Genomic DNA, 26233 nt, shown 5'->3' on the forward strand with positions numbered 1-26233 from the left:
AGAAATGTTGATCTTGATACGTCGACCTTCAGTGGTCAACCTAATGCATATCGACCTTCCTCTTGTTGACCCTATGACCCATACCTACTCCCATAAACAGCTAAACATCGTATAGAGTGACTCAAGTTACGAGAGTAAACTCATCTCTTATACCTCGATGTCAGCACAAACCTACTGTCGTTTGTCCTAAGCAAATTACTGCATGTGCTGCTTGCCAACTTCACACCTAGGGATTGCTAACAGATCACTAATCAAAGCATTAATTACATGGTGAGCCACTTGCATTGAACAGCATGGCCCTTGGTACGAGATATTAGAAACTGTGCTGAACAGTCTATTTCTACTTTCGCACATTGGCAAACAAAGCGAGATTTGTACTCACTTGCGATTTTGACTATATATTCAAAATTTATACCCAATATCACACACCAGTATTTACCCTTTAAAATAACTCACCCAAATCTAACTCTCATCTGCCCCACCTGCAGTGAACAAGGTTTTGCCCATTTTGAGAACAACCTTGTCCTTCGATCAGATCTGAATAAAGCCCATTGCACATATGTTTTACACCTTTCATGCATGTTCTTGTTTAAACATACCAAACTCATACAATAATATCAAGTACTGTACTAATAACACAAATATACTATGAACCAAGGTTACCGTAAAACTACATCTGTTCCTTGTTAAATAAACACAGTAGTGTCAGACAAACCTTGCTTCAGGTGCGTACACACGGGGGGAGATATATTGCTCAGTCATATATTGCTAGCAATATATGGCTGAGCAATATATTGCTCAGTTTCTCCTTTTTATCAGCGACCAGAGATAGTCGCTGATGAAAAGGAACCTCTGCCGGGCAGTGCCGCAGAGGTAATCAGCTGGTTGCAGGAGCAAACTCCTGCGACCAGCGATTAGAATGGGGCTGAAAACGGGAGCACGCACCCGGCGATTTATCACCGGGGCACACTCCCATCACTAGCAATATGGTCGCCTGCGACCATATTTCCAGCGATTTCAGCCCCTATCGCCCCCCAGTGTACACAGCATTACTTTAAACCACAATTGTTTAGTAGCTGGGTGCAGTATGTAGTGTTTTTATTACTCATTTATGTGGTTCACTGGTCGGCAATAAGATAAATGGGAGCACTCGCAGAACTGGAAGATATCCTTCTTGCTTATAGTTTATTCTGAATTGAGCCATGAGTAATATTTTCTCAATATGATTTGTATTTCTAAAAGTAGCTCAGTGGTTAAATGCTCCAACAGATAATAATAGTGCCACACTGATTTACTAGATATGCTGGACTGCTGGATAAGGCACTGACATCAGACTGTAGAAAAAAAACTTACAGTATGTACGTACAGTATACTAGCAAAGGTGTTCGCTCAGGAAGGACTAAGCTGACAGATTCAATATGACAGTGAATGAAAGGATATGTACCAGGTTTGCAGTCATACAGAACACTACAACAATATTTAAACAGCTGTATAAATGGCACTTTACTGGTTGCAGGAACAATTGTCTTATTATTCCGCTTGCTCGGGTTGGACAAGTAAACTCATACCTGCCATGCCCAATACATGTCAAATCTGAGAACATACATATAAATGAAAAAATGCCATTTTCATACCTTGCCTACACAACTCCAGAAGATAATGTCCGGTAGAAGCAAGCTCTTTAAATTTGGGCATTGCGGCGGACCTTTCTTTCTCAAGAATCTAGAGAAAAAAACATTATGTATTGAAAGTCTGTAAATAATAAAAAAACACACTATTTCTACACCAGATGGTTTAAAATGTTGTTTTTTAAAGTTGAACTAATTTGACAAGTAAATACAGACATATAGTCCAAAAATAAACTGCAGCCTAAGGGGGTTATTCAATGTGGGATCACGGCTGTCGATCCCTGCCGACAGCCGTGATCCAGGCCCGTTTGCGGTCAGATCGACCGCAGAACGACAGACGGGATTCAATGTCCTGCCTGCCGCTCATCGCAAAGGGGGCATGGCCGCGAAAACGGCCGTGGATTGTCGATCTGCGGCCCGGATAACGACAATCCACGGCCGTTATCGGCAGAACGGGCCCGACACCTTCTGAAGTCGGGCCCATTCTGCCGTGATCCCTCAACAATGCAGTCGTTAATGACAGCATTGAATAGGGAGCTGCCGCTATTTCCCACGTTGGAAATAGCGGCAGCAGATTGAATAGCTCCTAAATGTAAAAAATAAAGATGTGCCAAATTGAAGCGCTATTTCAAAGAAATCTGAGTTCTTTGGCATTTACTGTTTGCTTTCTGCTTTTGATTTGGAATCCTGTGAAATGCCATTCTTAATTGTCATATTTACAGAGCTAGAATGACAATGGTGAATTTATTGTGTTGTACAAATAAAATGTGTGTCTTATTCTGGTTCACTCCTGGCAAATTCCTTCTTAGGTGGACAAAACCATGTGCACTGCAGGTGGGGCAGATGTAACATGTGCAGAGAGAATTCGATTTGGGTGGGGTTTTACTTCAGAGTGAGATCTATATTGCAGTGTAAAAATAAAGCAGTCAGTATTTTCCCTGCGCAGAAACAAAATAACTCACCCAAATCTAATTCTCTCTGCACATTTTACATCTGGTTACCATTTGCCAGTAAGAGTGAACCAGAATAAGGCCCAAAGTACTGGGCTTAATTCCTGTTTGTACATAATAGCAGATTATCACACAATGCAGTAATGATCATCAAACTGAATTGCAATTAATGCCAGTGCAGCTACAATTCCTCACATACTGAGACCTCTGACCAGGAATGGTTGACAGGAAGAGGTTATAAATGGGGAGTTTAAGGGGACTGGTGGTAGAAGAAGGGTGTGTCATGGTTTTACGGTGTGTATAGGAAGACAAATAGGATAGCTTTGTATGAACAGTACCGATCCGCATGCATACAAGCTATGCCCCTTGTACATCACACTTGCCAACGCTACAGGACTACATTTAAATTGAAAGAACCTTTTATATTGCTCTCTAACTTTTCCCAAAGTTATATTAACAGTTATATTAACCTACAATGGATTTTTTCATTAACGTCCCTTTGATAAAATGGGCATCCTATAACCACTGAGATCTAAAAGAAGGTGGTTATTATTAATGTTCTGGACGGCCAGATTACAGATCATACCTCCAGCTGCTGCAGAGTACATCACAAACAAAACTCTCATTCATGGCTACTTCCTTCCCGCATCTCCTCTTACCTTTAGCATGTCTTTTATGTCTGAGGTCTCTCTAATCTTTCTATAGCTACTGATCTCTGCTGCCAGAATCGCATCTCTGGATTTAATCATCCAATTCAAGAGCTCAGCAGATTCCCCATCAAACCTAAGAACAGAAGGGAGGAATGGAGGTCAATGAAAAGAACCAATGTCAGAAAATCAAGAGGTATAATTTCTTTCTAGGCCTTCGCTAAAACTTTGCTAGGAAATGTCAAGCGAGGTGCACTATTTTCAGATATGCAGATATGCTAACTGCAAAGAGAAATACAAAAGTACAGGTGCACTAAGGAACCAGCAGATAATGGGGAGAACTATTTTAATTGCAAATCTAGAGCAGAACAATAGAATAAATGATCTCAAAAGGAATGAAAAACTAAAATATCTAAAGTAAAATAAAACAGAACATGATTAATTACAAAAATAGACTATAGTAAAACAACAAATTAAAATGATATATAGGTTGACCAAAATCCTTGGGACCAGAAGAATTTTGGATAACGGATTATTTCGTATTTTGGAATTTATTATTGATATATATATTTTTTTTATATTTGAAAGAGGTATCTTGAGGTATCTTACATTTATGTTGTAACACATCACACACATGAAATACACACAAATATATTTTATTTGTGCATTAAACAAGATTTTAAAAATGAAACAAAGTTTGTGTACTATCTCAGGCACTAAATTTGAATGGCAAGCAATCATGTCCTTGCACATATTTAGTGCCAGTTACATGTTATCTCCCCATTAGTGCCAGTTACAGATGTACCCAGTAGGTAGAAGTACCCAACAAGCCAACCCACGGGCGTGGCTTGTTTGGTCCGACGCAGTGACGTCTTCACTCCACTCATGTTCCAGCCGGTGTTCCTCCTGATTCTGTGTGAGCGGTGCAGCGTCTTGGTCTGAGGTCTCCTGACTGCAGCTGAGTGGTGGCAATACCCTACACCAGTTGTCCCGGCTGTGACGGTTATTAATTTGGCTGGCAAGCATACTTCTTTTAACCCCTGTGTACGTGAGCTTTATTATGAAGTAAAAGTGTTGTTATATATTGCTCATTTGGTGCGTCTTTTTCTTATTCTTTTGCAAGTATCTACCATATGGATCATTGGCACGATCCCTGAAAGAGACTGCACACACTAGGAGACATTTGTGGAACAATTTCTCTCCCACTAAGGACTTTGCGCTGGGTATATTGTCTGTATGTATATATATATATATATATATATATATGTATATATATATATATATATATAAATTAAAGATAACAATATGCATATGTTTTGATTGATTTCATAACAAAAGGTAAAATATTTTGTTTGTATTTCTGTTGTTATACTACTACTTCACTTGCCGCAGGTGGGAAACGGTCACTAGATCAACAGTATGGAGGTCAACATACAATAGGTTGTCCACTACAGGTTGACAGGCCTTAGGTCAACACCTGAAAAAGGTCGACAGGCCTAAGATCGACAATGGAAAGGTCTTAAGTCAAAAGGTCGACATGAGTTTTTCAAAAACAGTGGGTATTTCCTACCCTGCATCCACTAGGGCAGAGAAGGAGAATAGAATAGAATAGTTTGCCAAGCGCAGCACAGTGCCCGAAGCATGGCGATGGTGTCCATGTCGACTTGTGAACAACTCATGTAGACCTTTTGACTGTTCACCTTCCCATTGTCGGCCTAATGCGTGTCTTGACCTTCTGACCTTAGGCCTGTCGATCTATTTCATGTGTCGACCTTTAGTGGTTGACATTCATACCGTTGACCCTATGAGCCATAGCTCTGTAAGTATGAAAAATATATATTTTATTAATTCTATTAGCGGTGGGACTTCTGAAGCCTTTCACATCCTTGTCCATATAAAGAAAAATAAAGCAACAGTACAGAAGAACCACTTGCAACATCTAGTCTGCTCATAATATTGTATATCTTCAGGATGCATTGGGTAAATGTATGAACTGCATACAAATTACCTATAATTTAAAAAAAAAACAAGGATATTGATCTTTATGCAGCACATGTAACACTGTGATCCCCTGCTGATAAGACCGTTGTAAAAAAGCACAAAGCAAACTCACTTCTTCTTCTCCTCAGAATCCAGGTACATTTGGCGTTTCTTTGGTGGAGGTGGAGGAGGGAGCTCTTCTGTGGTGGAAGAAATAGTCCTCTGCTCTTTTACAGTAACAGTCTCAGTGACAACTGTCCTGGAGATCTGTGTAATGCCAAATGTACTTACTGATTCCGTGACCTAAAATGGCAAAAGAAAACAGTAAAATGGCAAAGGAAAACAGCTTGCAATCTAAAGGAATATTAGGAGGTATACATAAGGATAGAGGGCCTTATTCTGATCGGTGCGGCCCGATCAGAATATGCGGCCAGGACCGTGCAGGCGAATCCCCGCCTTCCATACGGATCGCCACCTCCGTACGTACGCAGATATGTGGCGGTCCGCATGAAAGTGGACGGGGATACGCCTACTCCATCTTGGGAGCAGCCCCTGCATTCGATGGTCGCCGACCATCGAATGCAGGGCCGCATGCTCCACCAGCTGCCGCCACCCAAGACCACACGGACACTTGTCCGTATGAAATCATGTACGGGGGCGGGCAGCTGACATCCGGCGATGTCAGATGCCCGCCCCCTACACATGTGTCACGGCTTCATTACCATGCATACGCCCCGCGTTTGCATGGGAACGCCCATGAAACGCGGGGCGTATGCATAGGGTAATGAGGCTAAGTAGCCCTTCACGCCCCTCTCCGCCCCCTGTGCGGCGTCTGAAGAATACGTGCGGCGAAATCGCCTGCACATGTGCAGAGTGACCTCTGCACATGCGCAGACGATAACCATCGGCGGGACGACCGCATGCGGTAAAATCCGCACCGATCAGAATAAGGGCCAGAATTCCATAGCATGGCAGTCCCATCAGAATGAAAGACAGTCCTGATGGGATGCAATTAGATATGAATGCTACTGGAGGTTATGTGGGGTTCCAGAATATGATAAGCTTGTCTGAAGAGGTGAGTTTTCAGGGAATGCTTGAAAATTTGGAGGCTAGAGAAGAATCGGTACTCTTTACCTAGCACGGCGCCCACGATTTTGATCGTGGGCATCGCAGGTAAAAAAATTGCGGTCATCGCGGGCATTGAATGCACTAAAAACCTGGTGCGACGCGATGGACGCGATGTCCGCGATTTCCCATAGGGAACAATGTTAAATGTCTCAATTGACCCGATTTTCATGTTCAATGCCTCAATTGACCCGATTTTTCCATAGGAAACAATGTTTAATGGCCCACAGAGGCCAAATAGCCACCCTGAAGTGTGAAATGGCCCCCACAATTGTTAACGCCACCCCACGATCAACGTCAACCCGAAGCGTGGCGAGCGCAGCGAGCCCGCGAGGGGCGGCGGTACGCGTCCTACGACCTTTTCATACCCCCACTATCCACGTCGGCGTGGAGTTGAGAATAGAATAGTGTGGCGAGCGCAGCGAGCCACTGAGCCCGAAGCGTGGCGAGCACAGCGTGCCCCGCGAGGGGACGCGGATACCTTTACAGGTAAACGCGTCCCTTCGCGGGCTTCACAGGTATCCGCGTGCACTCGCCACGCTTCGGGCTCGGTGGCTCGCTGCGCTCGCCACACTATTCTATTCTCAACTCCACGCCGACGTGGATAGTGGGGGTATGAAAAGGTCGTAGGACGTGTACCGCCGCCCCTCGCGGGCTCGCTGCGCTCCCCACGCTTCGGGTTCACGTTGATCGTGGGGTGGCGTTACCAATTGTTGGGGCCATTTCACACTTCAGGGTGCCTATTTGGCCTCTGTGGGCCATTTAACATTGTTTCCTATGGAAAAATCGGGTCAATTGAGGCATTGAACAGGAAAATCGGGTCAATTGAGACATTTAACATTGTTCCCTATGGGAAATCGCGGGCATCGCGTCGGTCGCGTCGCACCCGATTTTTTAGTGCATTCAATGCCCGCGATGGCCGCCGTGCTAAGTAAAGAGTACCGAAGAATCTTAATGTGCATGGAAGGGTATTTAATATGGTGGGTGCTGCCCAAAGAAAGTCCTGTAAGTTTAAGTAGGAGCAAGTAATGAGTGTGGATGAGTTACGCAGATACTGTGCAGAGCCAAGAGGTCGGGTTGGAATATATTTTTAGATAATCAATGAGATCTAGGTTTGGATCTTTTCTGTGAAGACTAATACAGGGCCAGATGCACTAAGCTTCAAAAGTGTTAAAATGTAGAATGATAAACAATCAGCTAATCAACTCCTGCCTGACATGGCAGGTAGGAGCTGATTGGCTGTCTGTTTATCACTCTCCTTTTTCTCACGTGTGAAGCTTAGTGCATCTGGCCCCAAATCCTCTCAAGATAACCATTTTGTTTCCTCAATGCTTAATTTAAAAAAATTCAATATACACCTTGAAAGAAAATGTAAGTGATTAAGAACAAATAGACACGTCTGCTTGTAAATATAAGTGCAGCCTATTTGCTTATTTGGTTTATACATAATTTTTACAGCATTACTATATAAAAGTTTGTGCTTCTCAGCTGCTTTTATTTAAGGGACCTTTACATACATGGTACACAGGAGTTACGGCAAATTGCTCTGAACTGGAAGATATGACGTCTCCAGCAGTTCGGACCATTTTGTTGTGTACCCAGCTTTAAGCAAAGTTTGCCAAAGTTAAGAACTACAACTTAAACTATTTTTCATCTTTTTCCCCTTGTCACATGGTGGGCATATTTCTTCCCATACAATGGGGACTCGCCTACTTTATTGAGCAAAATATGTTTCACTTGTAATCACACAAGTTAATACATGAGGTAGGCCCTTAATAATCTGTATATATGCGTTCAGCTCAAATTTCAGGCTAGTTTTCATCTTTGCAACATTTACTCAATTAATTAGCAATTCAAATATGTCAGTTATTGGTCCTGAATGAGGTGTGGACCTGTAACCTCCATGCTGCAATGAATACATATTTAAGGGCAGAATAATCAAAAACAAGCAGAAACAAGCCGAGTAAAGATAATAAAAAAATACATTTTGCCTGAGCTATTAATCCTTGGCTTAGACATACTTCCCAAGTGTCCCCATTTTAGTGGGACAGTCCCTTTTTTTTGGGGGGGGGGACTGTCCCGCACGAGGGGGGGGGGCAGTTGGGAGTCCCCCCCCTGCATAGACAAAGTGTCAGCAGCAAAAACAGGTGGTGGCCTCGTGGGGTCATAGGCCACGCCGATTGAATGTGAGACCACATCCCTTATTTTTAGGCGAGTGCAAAAACATAGCTTACCCCTAAGTTGGGAGGTGTGGCTTAGAGGAAACGGGGGACTGCAAATAATCAAAATATTTACACCAGATTAAAAGTAAAAATAAAGAGGCATACACACGTTGAGATGTGTGCTAAGCATTTTTTGTAAGCTATTTAGGGTAGGCGATTTCCTGGTGTCTAGATCGCCCATAGAAAGCCCATACACATGCAGCGATGTGTGCCAAGCGATTTTTCTAAGCGATTTTACGCAACCAAAAAATAGGCAGGGTAGTGGTTCAGGATGACGTAGATCGTGATTCGCTCATTCTGTACACACAGAACGATTTGCAGTCACTTGCTAAGCGATTTGACTAAATGCACTGACTTAACTAGCGGGCGAAAGCGCCGTGCAGGACCGCGCAGCTCCATCGTTCAGAGGCATACACACTGAGAGATCTGTGCTTACTTTCTATGGGATCTAGTTAGATTTCTTAGAAAAGAGCACAAAATCGCTCCATGTGTATGCCCTTTAACTCTCTTCTAACTACAATACCTGATTAGTATAGTCCTCCAATAGATGCACCAGTCCGTCCCATCTCTGGGCAAGATCTTCCATATCACACTTAAGTTTCTGAGAAGCCTTCCCATTGCCTACAAGCATTGCCACATCCTGGGCCAACTCGTGTAAATGGTCGAACGTCTGCCGCTTCATTCCCAAATCCTCTTTTAAACTCTACAACAGAAACACGTTACATGTTCACTGCACAGTTTTTTACCAGCTGGTGTTAGGATTTTGAAACAGATGTTCATAAATCAGACTTTAGTCAATTATGCACTTTGTATTGCATCTGGATATCATGATACCATCTGGATCAATTAGTGTTAGTAATACCAAATCCCATAATGCCCTTCAGACTCCTAGGAGAACAGAGATGAGCATTTATCTTAAGTACAGACATAGCCATTGGGGAGAAAGGAAAACTCATATTAAAAAGTGACATCTGCACTAAAACAATCTCGTTTTAAGACCACTAAAGTTAATCTGGACATGCCAGTGCTGAGCATGAGTATGAGGAGGTGACTTCACCCAAACCTCTTCTTTTTTCGAAGGTGGAATTATTCTTAACCATTATAATGAAAAAGGGTACCCACATCAACATATTGGAAGCAATAGTATATTCACATTCCGGTTTGAATTTTTTGGAAGCAACCACTATACCTTTCCCCCTATATCACACTTCCTTTTGTAAACAGAGGGACAAAGGAGTGAAATCCAGAATCCAAAATACACTGGGTGGTGATTCTGGTTGGTTTCTTTAATGAAACCATGTGCACTGCAGGTGGGGCTGATGTAACATGTGCAGAGAGAGTTAAGGTCCCCATACACAATGCGATTTGGACACGATTTCACCCGATTCCGATGAATTAGGTCATGAAATCGTGCCAAATCGCACATGTAGACATCCCGTCCGACCCGATTCGCGGTCCCATGCACATTTGCTAAATCTTATGTGCAGCCCGGAGCCGGGTGGGGAACGGAAGCTGGCGGGGGATTCTGGAGACCAGATAGCAGGGAGGAGGGAGCAGGGGGTGGCAGACGGAGCATGGTAGGGAGCTGGGCAGTGCCAGCAGGACCACTTAAAAAAGGGCTTATTTTTAAGTGCGCCCACTGGCACTGCCCGGCAGCGGCTTTCCCTGCCCGGCACCCACCGCCGACCCCCTGCTCCCTCCGCCTGGCTATTTGGTCACCAGCATCAACTGCCCACTACCGTCCCTTGCTCCCTTCGCCAGTGTCTGCCACCCTCAGCTCCCCGGGAGTAGCATGTATCACATGCTAAACTTGGCACATGAAGTGCCTACTCGCATGTGACCCCTCCCGGGGAGCTGCAGGGACAGTCAGGTCCCACTTGTCCTTAGGACTAATGTATGGGGGCCTTTATATTTGGGTATGTTATTTTGTTTCTGTGCAGGGTAAATATTTATTTATTTAACAGTTTCTTAGATAGCGCACACATATTCCGCAGCGCTCTACAAAGACTATTTGAAAATTTACATCAGTCCCTGCCCCAGTGGAGTTTACAATCTATATTCCCTACTACATGTGTATACACACACACACACACACACACACACACACTAGGGTTAATTTTAGTTCCAGCCAATTAGCCTACAAGTACATTTTGGGATTGTGGGAGGAAACCCATGTAAGTACGGGGAGAATATACAAACTCCACACAGCTAGAATGGCTCTAACTGTGCAGAGTTTGTATATTCTCCGGTTGGTGGGAATTGAACCCATGACCTCAGTGCTGTGAGGCAGTAATGCTAACCATTACACCATCCCTACCTCCCCATATTGACTGCTTTATTCCTGCACTCCAATTTAGATTTCAGTTTGAACACACCCCACCCAAGTGTAACTCTCTCTGCACATGTTACATCTGCCCCACCTGTAGTTCAGCATGGTTTTGTATATTAAAGGATTTTGCTTTTGCAAACCAACCTGAATTAGGCCCACATTGAGAAGATAACAACAGGTGACCTTGGTATGGGAGGCGGCATCTTGCCAACATGCATTACACCACGATGACGTATCATACATATAAAATAGCAAAGAATAGGCTTTGGCTAGAATTTACATGCAATCACATTTTCTATAGGCTTTTTCTGTGTATACATTGAAGGCTAAGAATCTCCACAAAACAGTCATTAAATGGGATAAAGAAACATAATAACAATTGTTTACATTCAATCTTTTCAGTGCCAGGGAAATGAATGGTAATGAATGACAGGAAAGGATGCATAACATTGACAATAATCTCCTTGTTACTCAGTGAAGCCTCGCTTCTTTCAAGCATATGTTTTCCCTTGTCTTGTCTACGGAGCAAGCAAATTCCTCACATAACATAAATACTGTACTCACCGCCAGCCTCCGCACATTCACACTAAGCTCGGCTTGGTCTTTGAAGTTACTCCGCTGGACTTTACTTAAAGACTCTTCTTTCTCACTTAGCCATATTTTGAATAAGCTCTGCAATGAGAAAGCAGCATAAAATGATAAACCATCAACCAACCTGCTCCTGTCATTTTTCAAACCCCTGCTGGTTAAATGTCAGTTAGGAGCTGATTGGCTGGTACTTTAGCCAGGCAATTTATCAATTTCAAAGCTTAGGACATCTGGCCCATGATGTATTGTTACAAGCTGCATGTTACACTGCGCCCCATGGCCCCATCACAATGGATATGCAGCAAATCCAACTGGACAAATCAATGAATGACAGCACTGAACAACAGGCTAGGCATACATAGTATACGATGATTGTGCAGATTGGTCAAAAGTACCACTATCGCACAAAGGGCCTAATTCAGCTTCGGTTTTGAGAAACTTTGCAAAACTGCAACTGCAGGTGCTAGGCTGCAGGGGGCTACCCAGCATAGACCATGGCCGCCCTGCTTGCCGGGTTCCTTACAGTCAAATTCTGCAGGCACTTTGCTTAAGTGCAAGCGCTTTGCTACTTAGCGATGCACTTGCACAGTACCAGATGCCACTTGGCTTCGCAGTCAGGCGCAGACTGGCCATGTTTCTGTTGGCAGCGGCTGCGTGTGACCTCATGCAGCTGCCAGCCACCACCAATTTCACCCAACTAAGTAGACACAAAAATCTGCCAACAAAATGCAATAATAGTTAAGATGTAATCGGGTAGATTATTTGTTAAAAAAATCCTCCCCATTGGCACATTTGTCATCATATGGCCATACTATAATAATAATAATAATGCAAAAAAGGTCTAGGTCACATGATGCTACCTTACACATTGATATAACTACCACGAAGGTCATTGAGGCTATGACAGCAAGTTAATTTGAATTTTTGCTAATGAATTTGCAAGGATTCCCCCTGCAAGGATGCATGCACCCAGCGCATGTCCATTCAAAAACCATTGCCCCCGTGCCAACACATATGGGCTTGCAAATGGACCTGAATAAGTTCCTTAATACAAAATAAACTGTAATGACTTTGCACTGTATATACTGTATGCATTTGGACTATGTCACTGTATGCACTTTCTATGTTAGAAATTGTTATGAATATTAAGGATAAATATTGTGTTGCCTAGCATTCCAGCACATCGATGATTTATTTTCCTCACCTGTTCTTCTAATAATTTCTGCCAGGGGATTATAATTTCCTGCAGTTTACTCCAGTGGTCCTCTGTCCAACGGCAAACAGCTGCCCATCGTTCTCCGAGTCTCTGCAGTAAAAAAAGAGTTTAGAGGAAAGCTATAGAGCAGTGGTTTTCAACCACTGTGCCGTGGCACACTAGTGTGCCTTGAGCTGTTCTCAAGTGTGCCCCCAGATCTAGAGATGCCCAAACTAGTTTACAGCCACCACCAGTTCAAGTGTTATTTACTGGTCTCTTCTTTTCATTTAAAGGGCCAATGTATTTTATTTGTGTTACCTGTGGGGACCAGTGTGATTGTTTTTTATATGGGGTGCAATAGGTTTGTTTTTTAGCTGTGGGGGCCAATGTGTTTTGCCATGTGGAGATCTCATGGTGTGCCTTGGCAATTTTAAAATCTTATTTAGTGTGCCGCAAGGTAAAAAGGTTGAAAATCACTGCTATAGAGGAAACAAGTGTACTGCAGGCTGAGGGAATTTGTATATATACTTTACCCACGCAGTGGTGCGGTCATGATTTTTGTTTATTGATTTTAAATATGGGCAATACCAGAAAAACAAGAATTAAAACATTTAATTAACTAAAAAGGGCTTATTTAGAAATAATCTTCACAAAGGACCTTATTCAGATTAATTCGGTCCTCTGTGCAACATAAAAGTGGCATTACTTTCTTGGCTAGTGGAGCCGATACTGGCTTCAAAAATACCAGGGACCCCTATATCTGTTTTTACCCTGTAATTGGAAACAGGATGGGTCCAAGAGCTTGATGCTGGCTGATAAAATACAGGAGTTATTGGGGCAGATGTATTAAGCCTTAACAAGAGATAACTGCAAGGGCGATAAAGAGAGATAAACGTCCAGCCAATCAGCTCCTTTCTGACTTTTTTCAAATACAGCCTGTAACATGGCAGTTAGCAGGTGATTGGCTGGACATTTAGCTCTCCTTATCACACTTGCATTTATATCTTGTTAAGGCTTAATACATCTGCCCCATTATTCCCTTTCTCCTGTATTTTTACAACCAGGGCCAGCTCAAAGAGCCCAGGGCTGTCTTATGCTTGGGAGGGAGGCTGCATGTAATATTTTTTTTTAACTCTTCCTAAAATTTTCCTGCAATGATGTCAAACTCACCTGCTGGAACCTGGTCTATTATTCTGGCAATTTTTGGTAAGGTTTGGTGTGCGATTTTAACATTTGGGTGCGATCTTTGGTAAAGGCAGAAAAAAAAGTACGATTCTTACCCTAACCTCACACTATTACATATGCATAATGAGCAAAATGAGCAAATTTACCAGAAAATTCCATTTTTCCAATAATCACCACCTATTAGAATGTAATCTCTCACAAGCAGGGCCCTCTTCACTTATGTGCCCTTCCTTCTTTTACCTGAGTCATCTCCCTACTTCCATCAATGGCATCTAATCCCTTGGTTTTAATAATACTTTTTATAGTAATATCTGATGATGCAGAAATTTTTCTAAACCCTGTACTTGTCCTATATGGTCCTGAACAAAAATCTAGTAAATTATGGGAGCAAATGACAGTTGACCATGTGCTTTGACATTCTTGTAAATTTGACAAAAACGGTCATTCAGGTATTTCCACATTTTTGCTCCAACCAGTCAGATCAGACAATAAATCTTTAGGTGTATGGCCAGCCATATGCACTTTTACATTTGGTTTATTTTCACATCAGGTGTGAATATACAGAAGTTTATTTAACAAAAAAACTTGCAGAACATAAGATTGACAGAATAAATTGTTGTGTCACTGCTTCTGTGGGAAGGGCCTTGAACAGTACACACTCTGTCACTGTTGGCAATTTTTGACTGTTTCCCTTTTATGCACTGCTTCCTCATGTCTCCTTACGATGCAGATTACAGCCTGATTACATATGTTCTAATCAAGTTTCAGCTATATAAATAAACACTTGGATTCTTCAGTTACACTGTGCTCTATACAGATACATTAGCACCATAGGCAAATCTAGGGGGTGGTCCAGGGGAGAACCGGAGATACTGCCAGGCAAAGCTGGAACGTTTTCCCTATAGGATAACATGGGACCCGCTAATTCCGACCCCCACCCAGTTCAACGGCTGCCAGTTCCCCCTTCGGCATCACTGAAGCTCGAGGTTGATCTCAGTCGAACCCAAATCGCTGGGCCTTCAATCTGATACCAGGCTGGATCCATATGGGTTAATTGGTTCCAGGGATATTGAGGTTAAACCGTTTTTTTTTTTATTATTTCTTAAATGTAATTTCATGACTGTTTATGTTCTTTGAGGGCAGATTTCTCTGGAACCAAACAGCCCAGTTTCACGGGACCAAAATCATTCAAAGTCAACTCAAAAGTTCTTCAATATGATACTGGTCTCATGTAAATGGGTCAGTTGGTTCCGAAGATATAGCTGGTTGGTTAAAGTTGGGTAGGGAGAGGGGAGTGGTTGTCTCTCCCCCTCACACCAGAACATGCAGGGACTAGGCTGGTGTACAAGGGGTCAGCCTGGGAATGTCCCTGCATGATCCTGGGACCATATTCCCGGGTAAATCCCTGCATTTTCTGTTGTGAAAGGGGTATTATTTCAAACAGCGGTGACCTGCAGTGCTCTGAATATAGCCGGGCAGCCCTCTGCTCTCTGCCCAGCAGTCAATGGCATATATTCAATGCCGTGGGCGAGCGGTGACTGCGAGCAGGACTTTTTGCTCGCAGTCACCGCTCACCCTGTCAGTATTCAACTGACCCCCCTCATTCGCAAATTCCCCCTCTCTTCGTTTTTTGAGCGAGGGGGAATTTGCGAATGTGCCTCCAAAAACTGCGAGAATCGAGGCTAATTACAGCGAGTTTGCTGCACTAGCCGCGGCTCTCGCAGTTTAGGGGAGTTTAGAACTGCGAGGATTCCCCCGGAACGTTGCATAGTGCGAGCGGCCGGCCGGGGGTTAAACTGCGAGGATCACTGGTTTTCTGTGATCCTCGCAGTTTAACCCCCTCGCCGGCCGCTCGCACCGGCATTGAATACCTGCCAATGACTGTCACCCCTGCAGCTTCCGCTCCAATTCTTCTCCCCGCTTTCACCTCAGCCCGCCCCCCCTTTAATCATGTGGTGCCGGCACCCGGCGTGCTCCCCCGACGTCACGCACAACAACAGCGCTCACAATATTTCAAATGTCCACTCGGCTAGAGGGGACACCAGGAGGGGAGTAGGAGCGTGCTCTGCGCTGCGCTCTGCTCCTCTCCCCAAAGAAGCAGCTGCACCGCTCTCCATCTCTCCCTGCAGCAGCAGCGAAGGCTCATATAAAAATTTACAGTAAGTGGCACTTTTGGGGGCATTGCTTAAGGGATGCTACAAGTGGCGGTATGTGGGGGCATGTGTGGCTTAATGTGTAAGGGGCATTACGGTGTGCAGAATCATGTGTAAGGGGCATTATGTGTGCAGCATCATGTGTAAGGGGCATTATGTGTGCAGCATCATGTGTAAGGGACATAATGTGTGCAGCATCATGTGTAATGGGTTCTAGGGTGTGCGGCATCATGTGTAATGGGTACTATGGTGTGCGGCATTAATTGTAATGGGCACTATGGTGTACGGAATCATGTGTAATGGGTACTATGGTGTGCGGCATCATGTGTAATGGGTACTATGGTGCCATCAAGCAAGAACCCCCTAGAAATGAGCACGTAGGTAAGCAGCACTTATGTGGCAAATATGTAATGGGCATTAAGGTTTGTTATATAGTATGTAATGGGCATCATGATGTGTGGCACAATGTGTAATGGGCATTATGGAGTGTGTCCTTATGTGTAATTGGCATTACGGCGTGTGGCTTTATGTGTAAGGGGTATTACGGAGTTTGCTACAATGTGTAATGGGCATTACTGTGTATGGTCTAAAGTGTAATACCACACCCCTTTTTGTGATACCAGGCCTCCTTCAGATTAGAACACGCCCCCTTTTTGACGCGCGGCTACACCGCACAAAGGTCCCTCTGCTATTGTGTCTAAATCTGGGACCACCCATTACCATAATTCTAGATTCGCCTATGATTAGCACAATCTACCACTGTGCAAGTGAAAGCAAATAACGCTGTCACATGCCATTCACAATATTTCCTCAACAGGATTTATCCTTTCAATAAAACATTAATATAACTGATAAACAGTCATAGCTAAAAAAAACTAATTAAAATACTACAATAGTTGCACTCTGCAATTCATCTAGCCATTCAGTTACTTTCCACCTTGGACATTTTCTTACAGACATGTCTCACCCCGTTCTTTAAGAAAGAGACGGGCAGCAGGCAGCCCTCCAAGCTTCCACTAGTAGCCTCCAGCTCATTCCTGCTTTGTTGTCATTATATCTCCTATGTCTTCTGGTATGTTAAACTGTCATTGATTAAATGTATTGATGAGTTTAAGAGTAACGTGCAATCCTTTTAAAGGAATGTTGGCCGAACTCAGATGTTTTTTAAAGGTGCAATCATTTACATGGCACAACCATGCAATGTAAATGATTCTAATAAAAAAAATAGAGAGCACTGCCAGAACTTGGACTCCCATACGTATGACCATAGATGTCTGCCGAATTCTGCCCCAAAAGTGTATCATGTTGCCTATCGCTGCTTTAAGGTCTTGGGGAGTTATTATCATTTAGGTGATCATACTGTATAGGCTTATAATTATTATTATTATTATAATTTTATTTATAAGGCGCCACAAGTGTTTCGCAGCGCCGTACAAAGGAACAATACAGGAAGACAAAGCTTGGCATAACATTGAATAAGAAAAATACAGTACAAATAAAGAGCGCCACAGATCAATACACATTACAGCTTAAATGTAAGTAGTGAGGACTCAATCAACATACAACTAGAGGCTTGAGGCCAATGATGGAGATGAGTATGCAGACGAAGATGGTCACTGAGTGTTGGAGTATAGGAGAGCTGTGAGTGAAATGTGAAGAGAAGTGGGCTTTGACAACAGGAGGGAAGAGGGCCCTACTCGGAGGAGCTTACAATCTAGTATGAAGGGGAGACAGACAGATTACAAGAGGTGCAAGCGAGTGGGTGGTGGTTAGATAGCAGGATGTAAACAGGCAAGGGGTCGGAGAACCAGCTGGTTTATGCAGTGGAAGGGTATGCTTTGATGAATAGGTGAGTTTTCAGTGCCCGTTTGAAGCTTTGCAAGGTCGGGGAGAGTCTAATGGAGCGAGGGAGTGCGTTCCACTGAAGGGGTGCAGCACGGGCAAAGTCCTGTACTCTAGCATGGGAAGCAGTGATCAGGGTGGAGGAGAGATGACAGTCGTCAGCCGACCGTAGAGGGCGGGAGGGTGTATGAATGGAGATGAGGTTAGAGATATATGGAGCAATGGAATTAGAGATGGCCTTGTATGTGAGTGTGAGGTGTTTGAAGAGGATTCTGTAGGGGAATGGGAGCCAGTGCAGATTTTGTTGAAGGGGAGTGGCAGAATTAGAGCGGCGGGAGAGGAAGATGAGCCTGGCTGCAGCATTGAAGACAGATTGGAGAGGAGCCAGTTGGGATTGAGCGAGGCCGGTGAGGAGAGCATTACAGTAGTCAAGCCGTGAGATGACTAATGAGTGGATGATCAGCTTAGTTGCACTCTGTGAGAGAAAGGGCCTGATGCGAGCAATGTTGCGTAACTGGAACCGGCAAGAATGGGCCAGGGCTTGGATGTGCAAAACCTGATCTCTCTGTGATATTGCTGCCATTCATCCAGCCTACTGAGGTGCAAAAAGGGCCTAGCAGATATCTGTAATGGGGCCCACACACGGGGTGACTGTGCTGAGAGATCGGAGCAATGTAGAACGCTTAGATCGCTCAGCACACAGTGATGTGTCAGCAATGTGTGCTGAGGGATTTATCAGGGCCAGCGTTCTCCGGTGAGAACACTGTCCCTGACTGGTAATGAACTAGATTTATCCGGCATGCAAGATCTTCATCGCCCGGCGATAGCGATGTGCGGGCCCGTGTATTGCTATCTCTATGGCCCCTACACACGGAGCTATGTAGGGTCAGTTTCTAAGTTAGCTAGACACATCACTTATACGGGTCCCATTCCCAGAGCGACATGGCATATGTGGTCTGAAAGCTCCGACACCGACCTGGCTTATTGTCGGTGACGTCACACAGGGCGGAGCTGAGCGGCGACGCGTCACCGGGGGCTTGGGAGAAGGCAGCACTTGGAGCTGACAGTGCTGGCTCCTCCATTCTGTGAATGGGACCCGGGTCACTGGACCCAGGCACCCGTTCACACTGCACCTGACACGAGTCAGAGTCGTATTCAACCCTTGTCATTTCCAGGGTTGAACTCCCGTGTTGCTCGACCCGAGGTGGCCCTTTCAGACCGCACCTCGACCCGTGTTGGGGCCGCAAGGACACGGCAATAACCCAGGTCTAGAGAGCGGTCTGAAAGCGGTATTAGAAAATGGGCTGAAATCGCCTCATGTGTAGGCCCATTAGATTCTCCGCTAGAGAATATATCAGATCAACAATTCAAAATATAGTGCAGGTACTGTAGATATTGCTAAGCCATTTGAATAAATAAATAGAATGCAGGAAGGGTCCTCAAATAGATTAATAATAAAATTATACTTGGTACATATTTTTTGTGTATTTATGAATGTCTGCTCAAGAAGGCCCACAAGATCAGTAAGGGAAATGCATTTCTCTACTATGCACTACTGTCATAAATGAAGCATGAAATGTTGAAGAAGCGTCATCAGAGTGACTTACCTGCAGCTGTGTTTCTAGTGCAACTGTGGCTCCTTCACCACTATTCTCATCTACTATCACCACCATATGAGTTAAAGAGTTAACTTTCACTTGCTCCGCCTCGAGGTCACTCTGCAATTTCTATCAAAGGAACCAGAGGAATGTAATGTTACAACCTTTTAGCAATGATGTAAATATGATTACGTATTTTCGCTGCACTTTTCGTGGTGAAATGGACACTTATCAGGGATTTCGTTTCACAAGCCTATGGCACACAAAACAAGATTCCTGATAATCGCTGGTTGTGGGGCTAATTGGCTAGCCCCGTCAGCGGTAAATGACAACAGATAATAGAATACAGCCCTAAGAAACATGTCAATGTATAGTTTACCAAGTAATTAAAAAAAATGTTACTGTATAATAACAGCTTATATTAATCTTTTCTACTCATATTTAAATGATGACAGGTTGAAAACAAGCCCAAAATGCTGACATGATGGTTTTGTTTAAAGAAATGGGGGCAGATTTATTCAGCTCGGTGAAGTGATAAAGGGGGAAATTTACCAATATGAAAAACCTAGTTTTTCGTATTGGTATTTTCCCTACGACTGCATACGACTGTTTAAGTCGTATGCAAAGTCGTGTTCCGGAGGATCAGTTACAAAGCAGTCATATACGACTGCTTTGTAACCCACCGATGTCGTAGGAATTCGTATTAGCAGCCGTATATACGGCTGCTAATACAAATTATTTGTAGGCAGTCTGCACGGATCAGTCAGATCCGTGCAGGCTGCAAGGTGTAAAAAAAAATTAAATAAATAAATTAAAAAAAAAAACCGGCGTGGGGTCCCCCCCACAGCCGAAACCAGCACCAGGCTGACAGAGGCTGGAGCCGGTAATTAAAAATCAGGGAACCCGACAAATAGGGGTTCCCTGATTTTTAACAACCAGCCCCAGGCTCCTGCTCTGGGGCTGGTTCCCAAAATACGGGGGACAAAATGAGTAGGGGTCCCCCGTATTTTAAGAACCAGCCCCAGGCAAAACCAGCCAGCAGGGTAATGCCACAGCCGGGGGGAGACTTTTTATGCAAGTCCCCCCGGCCAAAGCATTAACCCTACCGACCAGTCAGCCTGGCCAGGGGCCCTGGGGGAGTGGGGACCCCCCCAATAAATGGGTCCCCCCCTCCAGGACTTACCTGACCAGGCTGAAGCCTGGTGCTGTCCTCGATGCCCCTGGGCGGTGGGAATCGAGCTGATAGCGGTGTAAAAAATAGAACAAACTATTGTTTTTTACTGTGGCACTACAAGTGCCAGCAAGCCTCCCCAGCAAGCTGGGACTTGGAGAACCACAAGTCCCAGCCTGCTGGGCATTAAAGGGCCCGCTGGGTCTTGTAGTGCCACAGTAAAAAAATTGTTAAATAAAACACACTGACACCCATTTTAAATAAAAGTTTAATACACACATTACATACATACTGATACTTACCTTTCTTGATCCCGTAGGTAGCCCTGGTCCTGATGTCCTGTGTCGTCCTCCAGGTCCATGTCGGCTGTCTGCGTCGTCCTCCAGGTCCATGTCGACGGTCCGTGTCGTCCTCCAGGTCCATGGCGGTGTCCGGGTCCGAAGAAATCCATGTTGGAGCTGTGGAAGGAAATCCTACTCACCTGGTCCTGCGCTGAAGAAGTCTTCTCTTGATCCGACGTAATCCAGGTAATCTTCACAGCTGTCGGCGCTCCCCGCTGTCTCCGCTGTCTCTGCATCGCGCTGAGGAGAGATGCTGAGATGTTTCATATTCGGCGCCTCTCCTCAGACTGAATTCTATTGGCCGCCTAGCAGGCCAATCAGGAGCCGAGAAAGCTGTTGATGAACTACACATCCCAACATGCCTTGCATCAGTTTCAGCATGGCCAAATAGCAAAACTACACCCAACATGGCCAACATGTGTCTCTCCAGCTGTTGCAACAGTTCCAGCATGCTTTACCAACTGATCGGGGTGAGGGTATACTGTGGATCGTAGTTTCAAAACAGCTGGAGAGCCCAAGGTCAGGCCTGGTCTACATTGTCAGACAGCAGCAGTAGAATAGCCTGGGCTATACAGTAAGATAACTTAAATGATTATGGGTGGTATATTTTCTCACTTTGTGTTCTTCAACCTGTTTCATAAATGCCTCAAAATCTTCCCCATAAAACTTCATATCCATTTTGTGAATTCGCTCTTCTGTGGCAGACAGCCAGTCAGACAACTGGTCCAGTTGTTTGCGTTGCAAATCCATCAAAACTTCATGCAGCCTTCCGAGGTGGAAAATAACAAGAAACAGGTCAGACCAGGTGGAAACACGAATTTGTGTTAAGTAAGATCACTAAACGTAATTGCTTGTGAGCAGGATTTTCACCTTGCACCAGGCATGTCCGTGCAATATGTATTACAATGTACTCTGATAATTTAATACAGCAAAAGCATAATTTAATACAACGTATGGATTAGGTCATGTTTAATCCTGGCTTGTTCAGTTAAATTTGCATAGGTAGTAATGCGTTTTACACTAATATAGGTCAGTAAAAGAAAATATGTAAATGTGTCAACGAGTCAATCAATCAACAGACGTCTAACATGTATTTTAACAGCTTGATTTTTTCCGCTAACGATTATTTAACATTATTAGGCTGTGATTTAAAGGAATTCCACTGGATCAATCATGCTGAACATTGTTATACTTAACACCAACACCTAATGTAGTCCCAGTGCCAGTGTCTTGATTTACCTGGCCAAGAATGGGATCTAGATAGCCGCTGGCCAATCCCACACCCTTCTTAATTTTAAGCATGAGACAGTGTTCTTAACGCCTATTAAACATACTCTGTCATTAATATGAGCCCATAAAAGGTAAGCCACCCTCTGACAGGCATTTGTCAATTTCAATGCTGCCTGGAGCATTTAGAAGCACTCAGTAAAATACAATGACATCCTACGGGAACACTCATTAAGTGTATAGTATTTTAAGCTACAGGGATACTTCGAGAACTTGTTTATAGTACGCTGTTAAAAAGTAAGTACAACGTACAAGTTTTAGCCTACACCTGTATTATCTCTGTGAATGATCCCTGTGAATCTCTTCCCTGCCAGCAAGGTCCATCCTGATGTGTACGTCTACACTGGTACACCGGGATGCATGCCACCTACCAAACGGAGGCTAGCCAATGCGTTACTAACTATAGCACGGATAGGCAGAGCACAGAAAATTTAATAAACACCTGTAAGCTGCAATAACATATACGGATGTTCCTTAATCTCAGATGTCATATTTCAGCAGCAGAACCAATTTAAATGACAAAAGAGACAGCTGTTCCCAATGCAATGTTTTCTATCGGCAATCTATAAAAAGGAGGTAGGAGGGAAAAACTTTGCACCTATAATGTGACAGGTATGTTAGACGTATAAAGCAGCCCCAAACATCCCAGCGTATCTGGTGCTATGCAGTTCAGTACAACGATGTCACAATAACAGGAGAATTTGTATGTAATTTGTTCATTACGAACCATATATCTACCAAACTATATAAAACTCACTCGGCCTGTCTGCTCATGCTCTCTATACGTAGATCTTCCCAGCGTGAGTTCAGCAAAGTCATCTGCTCCTGTATCTCGTTCTCTTCTTCCAAGGAGAGGTCACCCTGAGCAATCAACTGGTTTCCTGCCTGAAGAACATTGCCCACACTGCTTTGGTGCGCTGTGAGCTCCATCATAAAGTCCTGAAGGAGTGAAAGGGCACAGAAAACATGAATACATTCTCTGCTGAAGCTGATAAGCACTGATGCAGAATACACAAGTATGAAACACTCAGCATCCTATTTTCCGAGCAACATTTAACTTTAAATATTCAATCAATATCCTTGAGAGATTGCAGTAAAGAAGTCTGATTACAAGTCTGGCTTTACCCTTGCATAGAGTTAGATAATATTGTCTAGCTATTTTTGCGCAAACTCTTTTGGTGTTTCCCTCTGCAGATGCTGTGTAAGCAATACTATGTGCCACATAGAAAAATAGTTATTCTGGAAACAGTACAGCTAAAGTAAGGGTGTGAACACACTATATGATATCATTAACGTACAGTATTGTTACAAAATTTCCTTTTGAACTGCCTGTACTCCTGGATAAATGATATAGTGCATACACACGGAACAATATTGTTACCTGTAACCTTTAGCAGCCAGATCCAGGAGCATGCTGTTGCTATCACGATAGTCCAAATTTGACTGCATATACGGACGTGAGGTTTTTTTTTAATGACCAGTGGGAGTGCGCATCGTTAACGATATTTAGGGTTATTCTTGTTCACTCGCAAAGGCAAATTCACTCTCTAATGGAAAAAACCATATGCACTGCAGGTGGGGTGGATGTAACATGTGCAGAGAGAGATAGATATGGGTGTTATATTGTTTCTGTGCAGGGTAAATACTGGCTTCTTTAATTTTACACTGCAATAGAGATATCAGTTTGAAGTACACCCCCCACCCAAATCTAACTCTATCTGCACATGTTACATCAGCCCCACCTGCAGTACATACGGTTTTATCCATTAGAGAGTGAATTTGCCACTGCGAGTAAACCAGAATACCCCCAGTGTGTACACATTAGCCAATATTCACGATAATATCATTAACGATATCATTATCGTGCATATCATTAGCGATTTAGGGCATAATGTTTACGAACCTTTAAATCTCCTCTCATGATACGATAATAAAGAATTACTGTCTAATGTTCAATTTCCTGTTGTTGAAATGAATTACCTCTGTGTCTAATGCAACTGAAATGCAGCTCTGTTTCTAATGCACTGTCATGAAAACAGCAAACCAGTATTGAAGTCTATAGGAAGCAGTTGCGTATTTACAGCATAAAGGGGCATTTTTAGATTAGATTTATAGTGTGAATGGTAAACATTTATGCAAATTTTGCTTTTTACATTACTTTATACGCTACTTAATACATTGCTTTCTTTTTCTCCCTTCCTATTATCATTTTAATATATGTTTATTTTTGTTGTTCTTGGATACAACATAAAGTGGATCTCTGGATAGAACTGCATCTAAAGTAGAGCACAAAAATCACATTCAGAGCTCAAAAAACAAACAAACTGGGAATCTAACTTTACTACGTATACCTCTTCAATATACTCATGGGCAGATTGGAAAAGTTGGGTGGAACTCAAGTTTTGGCTCTGCATTTATAACTAGTTAAAAACCCATCAAAATGACAGCTTAGTCCCTATCTGCATCTGCTCCTACCGCCAGCTCCCTCTGTCCAGATCCAGGAAGTTTCAAACATCTCATTTTGGTTTCACTTTCTTTCAATGAGTAGTAAAGTTGGCAGCAAAGACATATTTTATCACATTTCTTTTTCATCAAGCTCACCTCATGTGTAGCGAATTGCTTTTTGACATCTTCTACATCATCAGATATATAGTCTTGATTCTCAAATATATCTTCTGCCATAAGAAGCCAAGTGAGGACATCTTCCAAGGCCACTTGGTAGCTGTCGAGATCTGTCTGTACTTCAGTTACTGTGCTTGATGTCACTTTGCTGGGCATCTCTGGACCAGAGTCTCCATATGGTTCATTTGACACCTAATGTAAAAATAAATATGCATTAATACCCATCAAAATGACATACTTCAATTATATAAGCAACGTAATTTAAATTGAGCCAAGATGTTGATGGAATTGTTTAGAAGATGTCAGCTTCTTCTTTGCAACTTCACCTTTGTCTCTTAGAGTAAGACATTTTATCTGTTCTACACATCTTCTCTAGAATTATCATGACTTCTTTCCCAAGCCATAACAGAATTTAAAAAAATATACCATTAAAGGAATATTGCATATTCCACAGATGTGCATATAAAAGTTCCACTGGATCCAGGTAATGCATTTAGAGGACCACACAGGTCCATGTGCATTTGTAAATGAGTGGTTCAGATCTTGCATGGGATGAGGGAGGAACCTGCCCTGAGTCAGGGGGTATGAAGGAGACCAGGACTGGAGCAGAGGATCTGCACCCAGCACTTAGAAAATTGAGGCGTGGCACAGACCACTTAAGGGGAGGTCAGCTCTGTAGGTACCCATCGTCGAATGAAAATGTAATGCCCACCTTTATGTGATACACACTAGACCACAAGTGTTAAAGTCACTTATTGGGTGCAATGCTCATGCTGTAGAGTGGGCACTAGGCCCAAAAGATCTGAGAGGATAACAGCCACATTGCAGATTGGACATTAGCCCCATGTGTATTTTGAAAGTCAGGCATCAGGTCTGAAATTGGTCCATTCGCAAAAAAAAAAAAAACATTGAAGAGTTTTTTTTCCCATTGGCTCCAGTCTAGAGCTTCCACAAATCTGCTTAAGAACCAGGCTGGAAGTGGTCATCGCTGATGTCAGAGACCCACACCAAAAATGCCTTGGCATGCCTGTATTTTCATGAACACACCCAGAAAACACCATGTTTCCACGCCTAAACACTGGCTTCCTGTCAATCAACCTGCAATTGCTCTGCAACTAATGGCTATTTATTTGCAATATGTGTACACCCCAAAAAAGCAACAGGAAACACAGGAGGGTCCAGGTGGTGCTTAAATCACAAACAGACAACAATGATAAAATTACTAAATAGTATTTATATATAGCAGCTTGAATAAATAAATAACAACTAACATACATATATAAAACACATAAACCTCCCGGGGGTATCAATAAAAAATGATCTAAACATATATAAGTATATTTTCACTGATGAGGAATATAGCAACTTTT

General features: G+C 43.3%; 1 protein-coding gene across 8 annotated transcripts in view; it reads right to left on the reverse strand.

Moving 5' to 3' along the window:
• UTRN (utrophin) overlaps positions 1 to 26233 on the reverse strand; it is a 587017-nt gene that overhangs the window by 458404 nt on the left and 102380 nt on the right. For all 8 annotated transcript variants that reach the window (XM_083176136.1, XM_083176132.1, XM_083176141.1 and 5 more), the window contains 10 exons: positions 24843 to 25055; positions 22999 to 23180; positions 21570 to 21720; positions 19452 to 19571; positions 12674 to 12775; positions 11446 to 11553; positions 9076 to 9255; positions 5339 to 5508; positions 3238 to 3361; positions 1635 to 1722 (listed from right to left, as the gene is read on the reverse strand). In XM_083176136.1, coding sequence (XP_083032262.1) covers positions 1635 to 1722; positions 3238 to 3361; positions 5339 to 5508; positions 9076 to 9255; positions 11446 to 11553; positions 12674 to 12775; positions 19452 to 19571; positions 21570 to 21720; positions 22999 to 23180; positions 24843 to 25055 — 1438 coding nt within the window. The remainder of the gene's footprint in view (positions 1 to 1634; positions 1723 to 3237; positions 3362 to 5338; positions 5509 to 9075; positions 9256 to 11445; positions 11554 to 12673; positions 12776 to 19451; positions 19572 to 21569; positions 21721 to 22998; positions 23181 to 24842; positions 25056 to 26233) is intronic.

The sequence above is a fragment of the Crinia signifera genome, chromosome 3 (genome assembly GCF_055691185.1).
Source record: "Crinia signifera chromosome 3, ASM5569118v1, whole genome shotgun sequence".
In the NCBI taxonomy this organism is placed as follows: domain Eukaryota; kingdom Metazoa; phylum Chordata; class Amphibia; order Anura; family Myobatrachidae; genus Crinia; species Crinia signifera.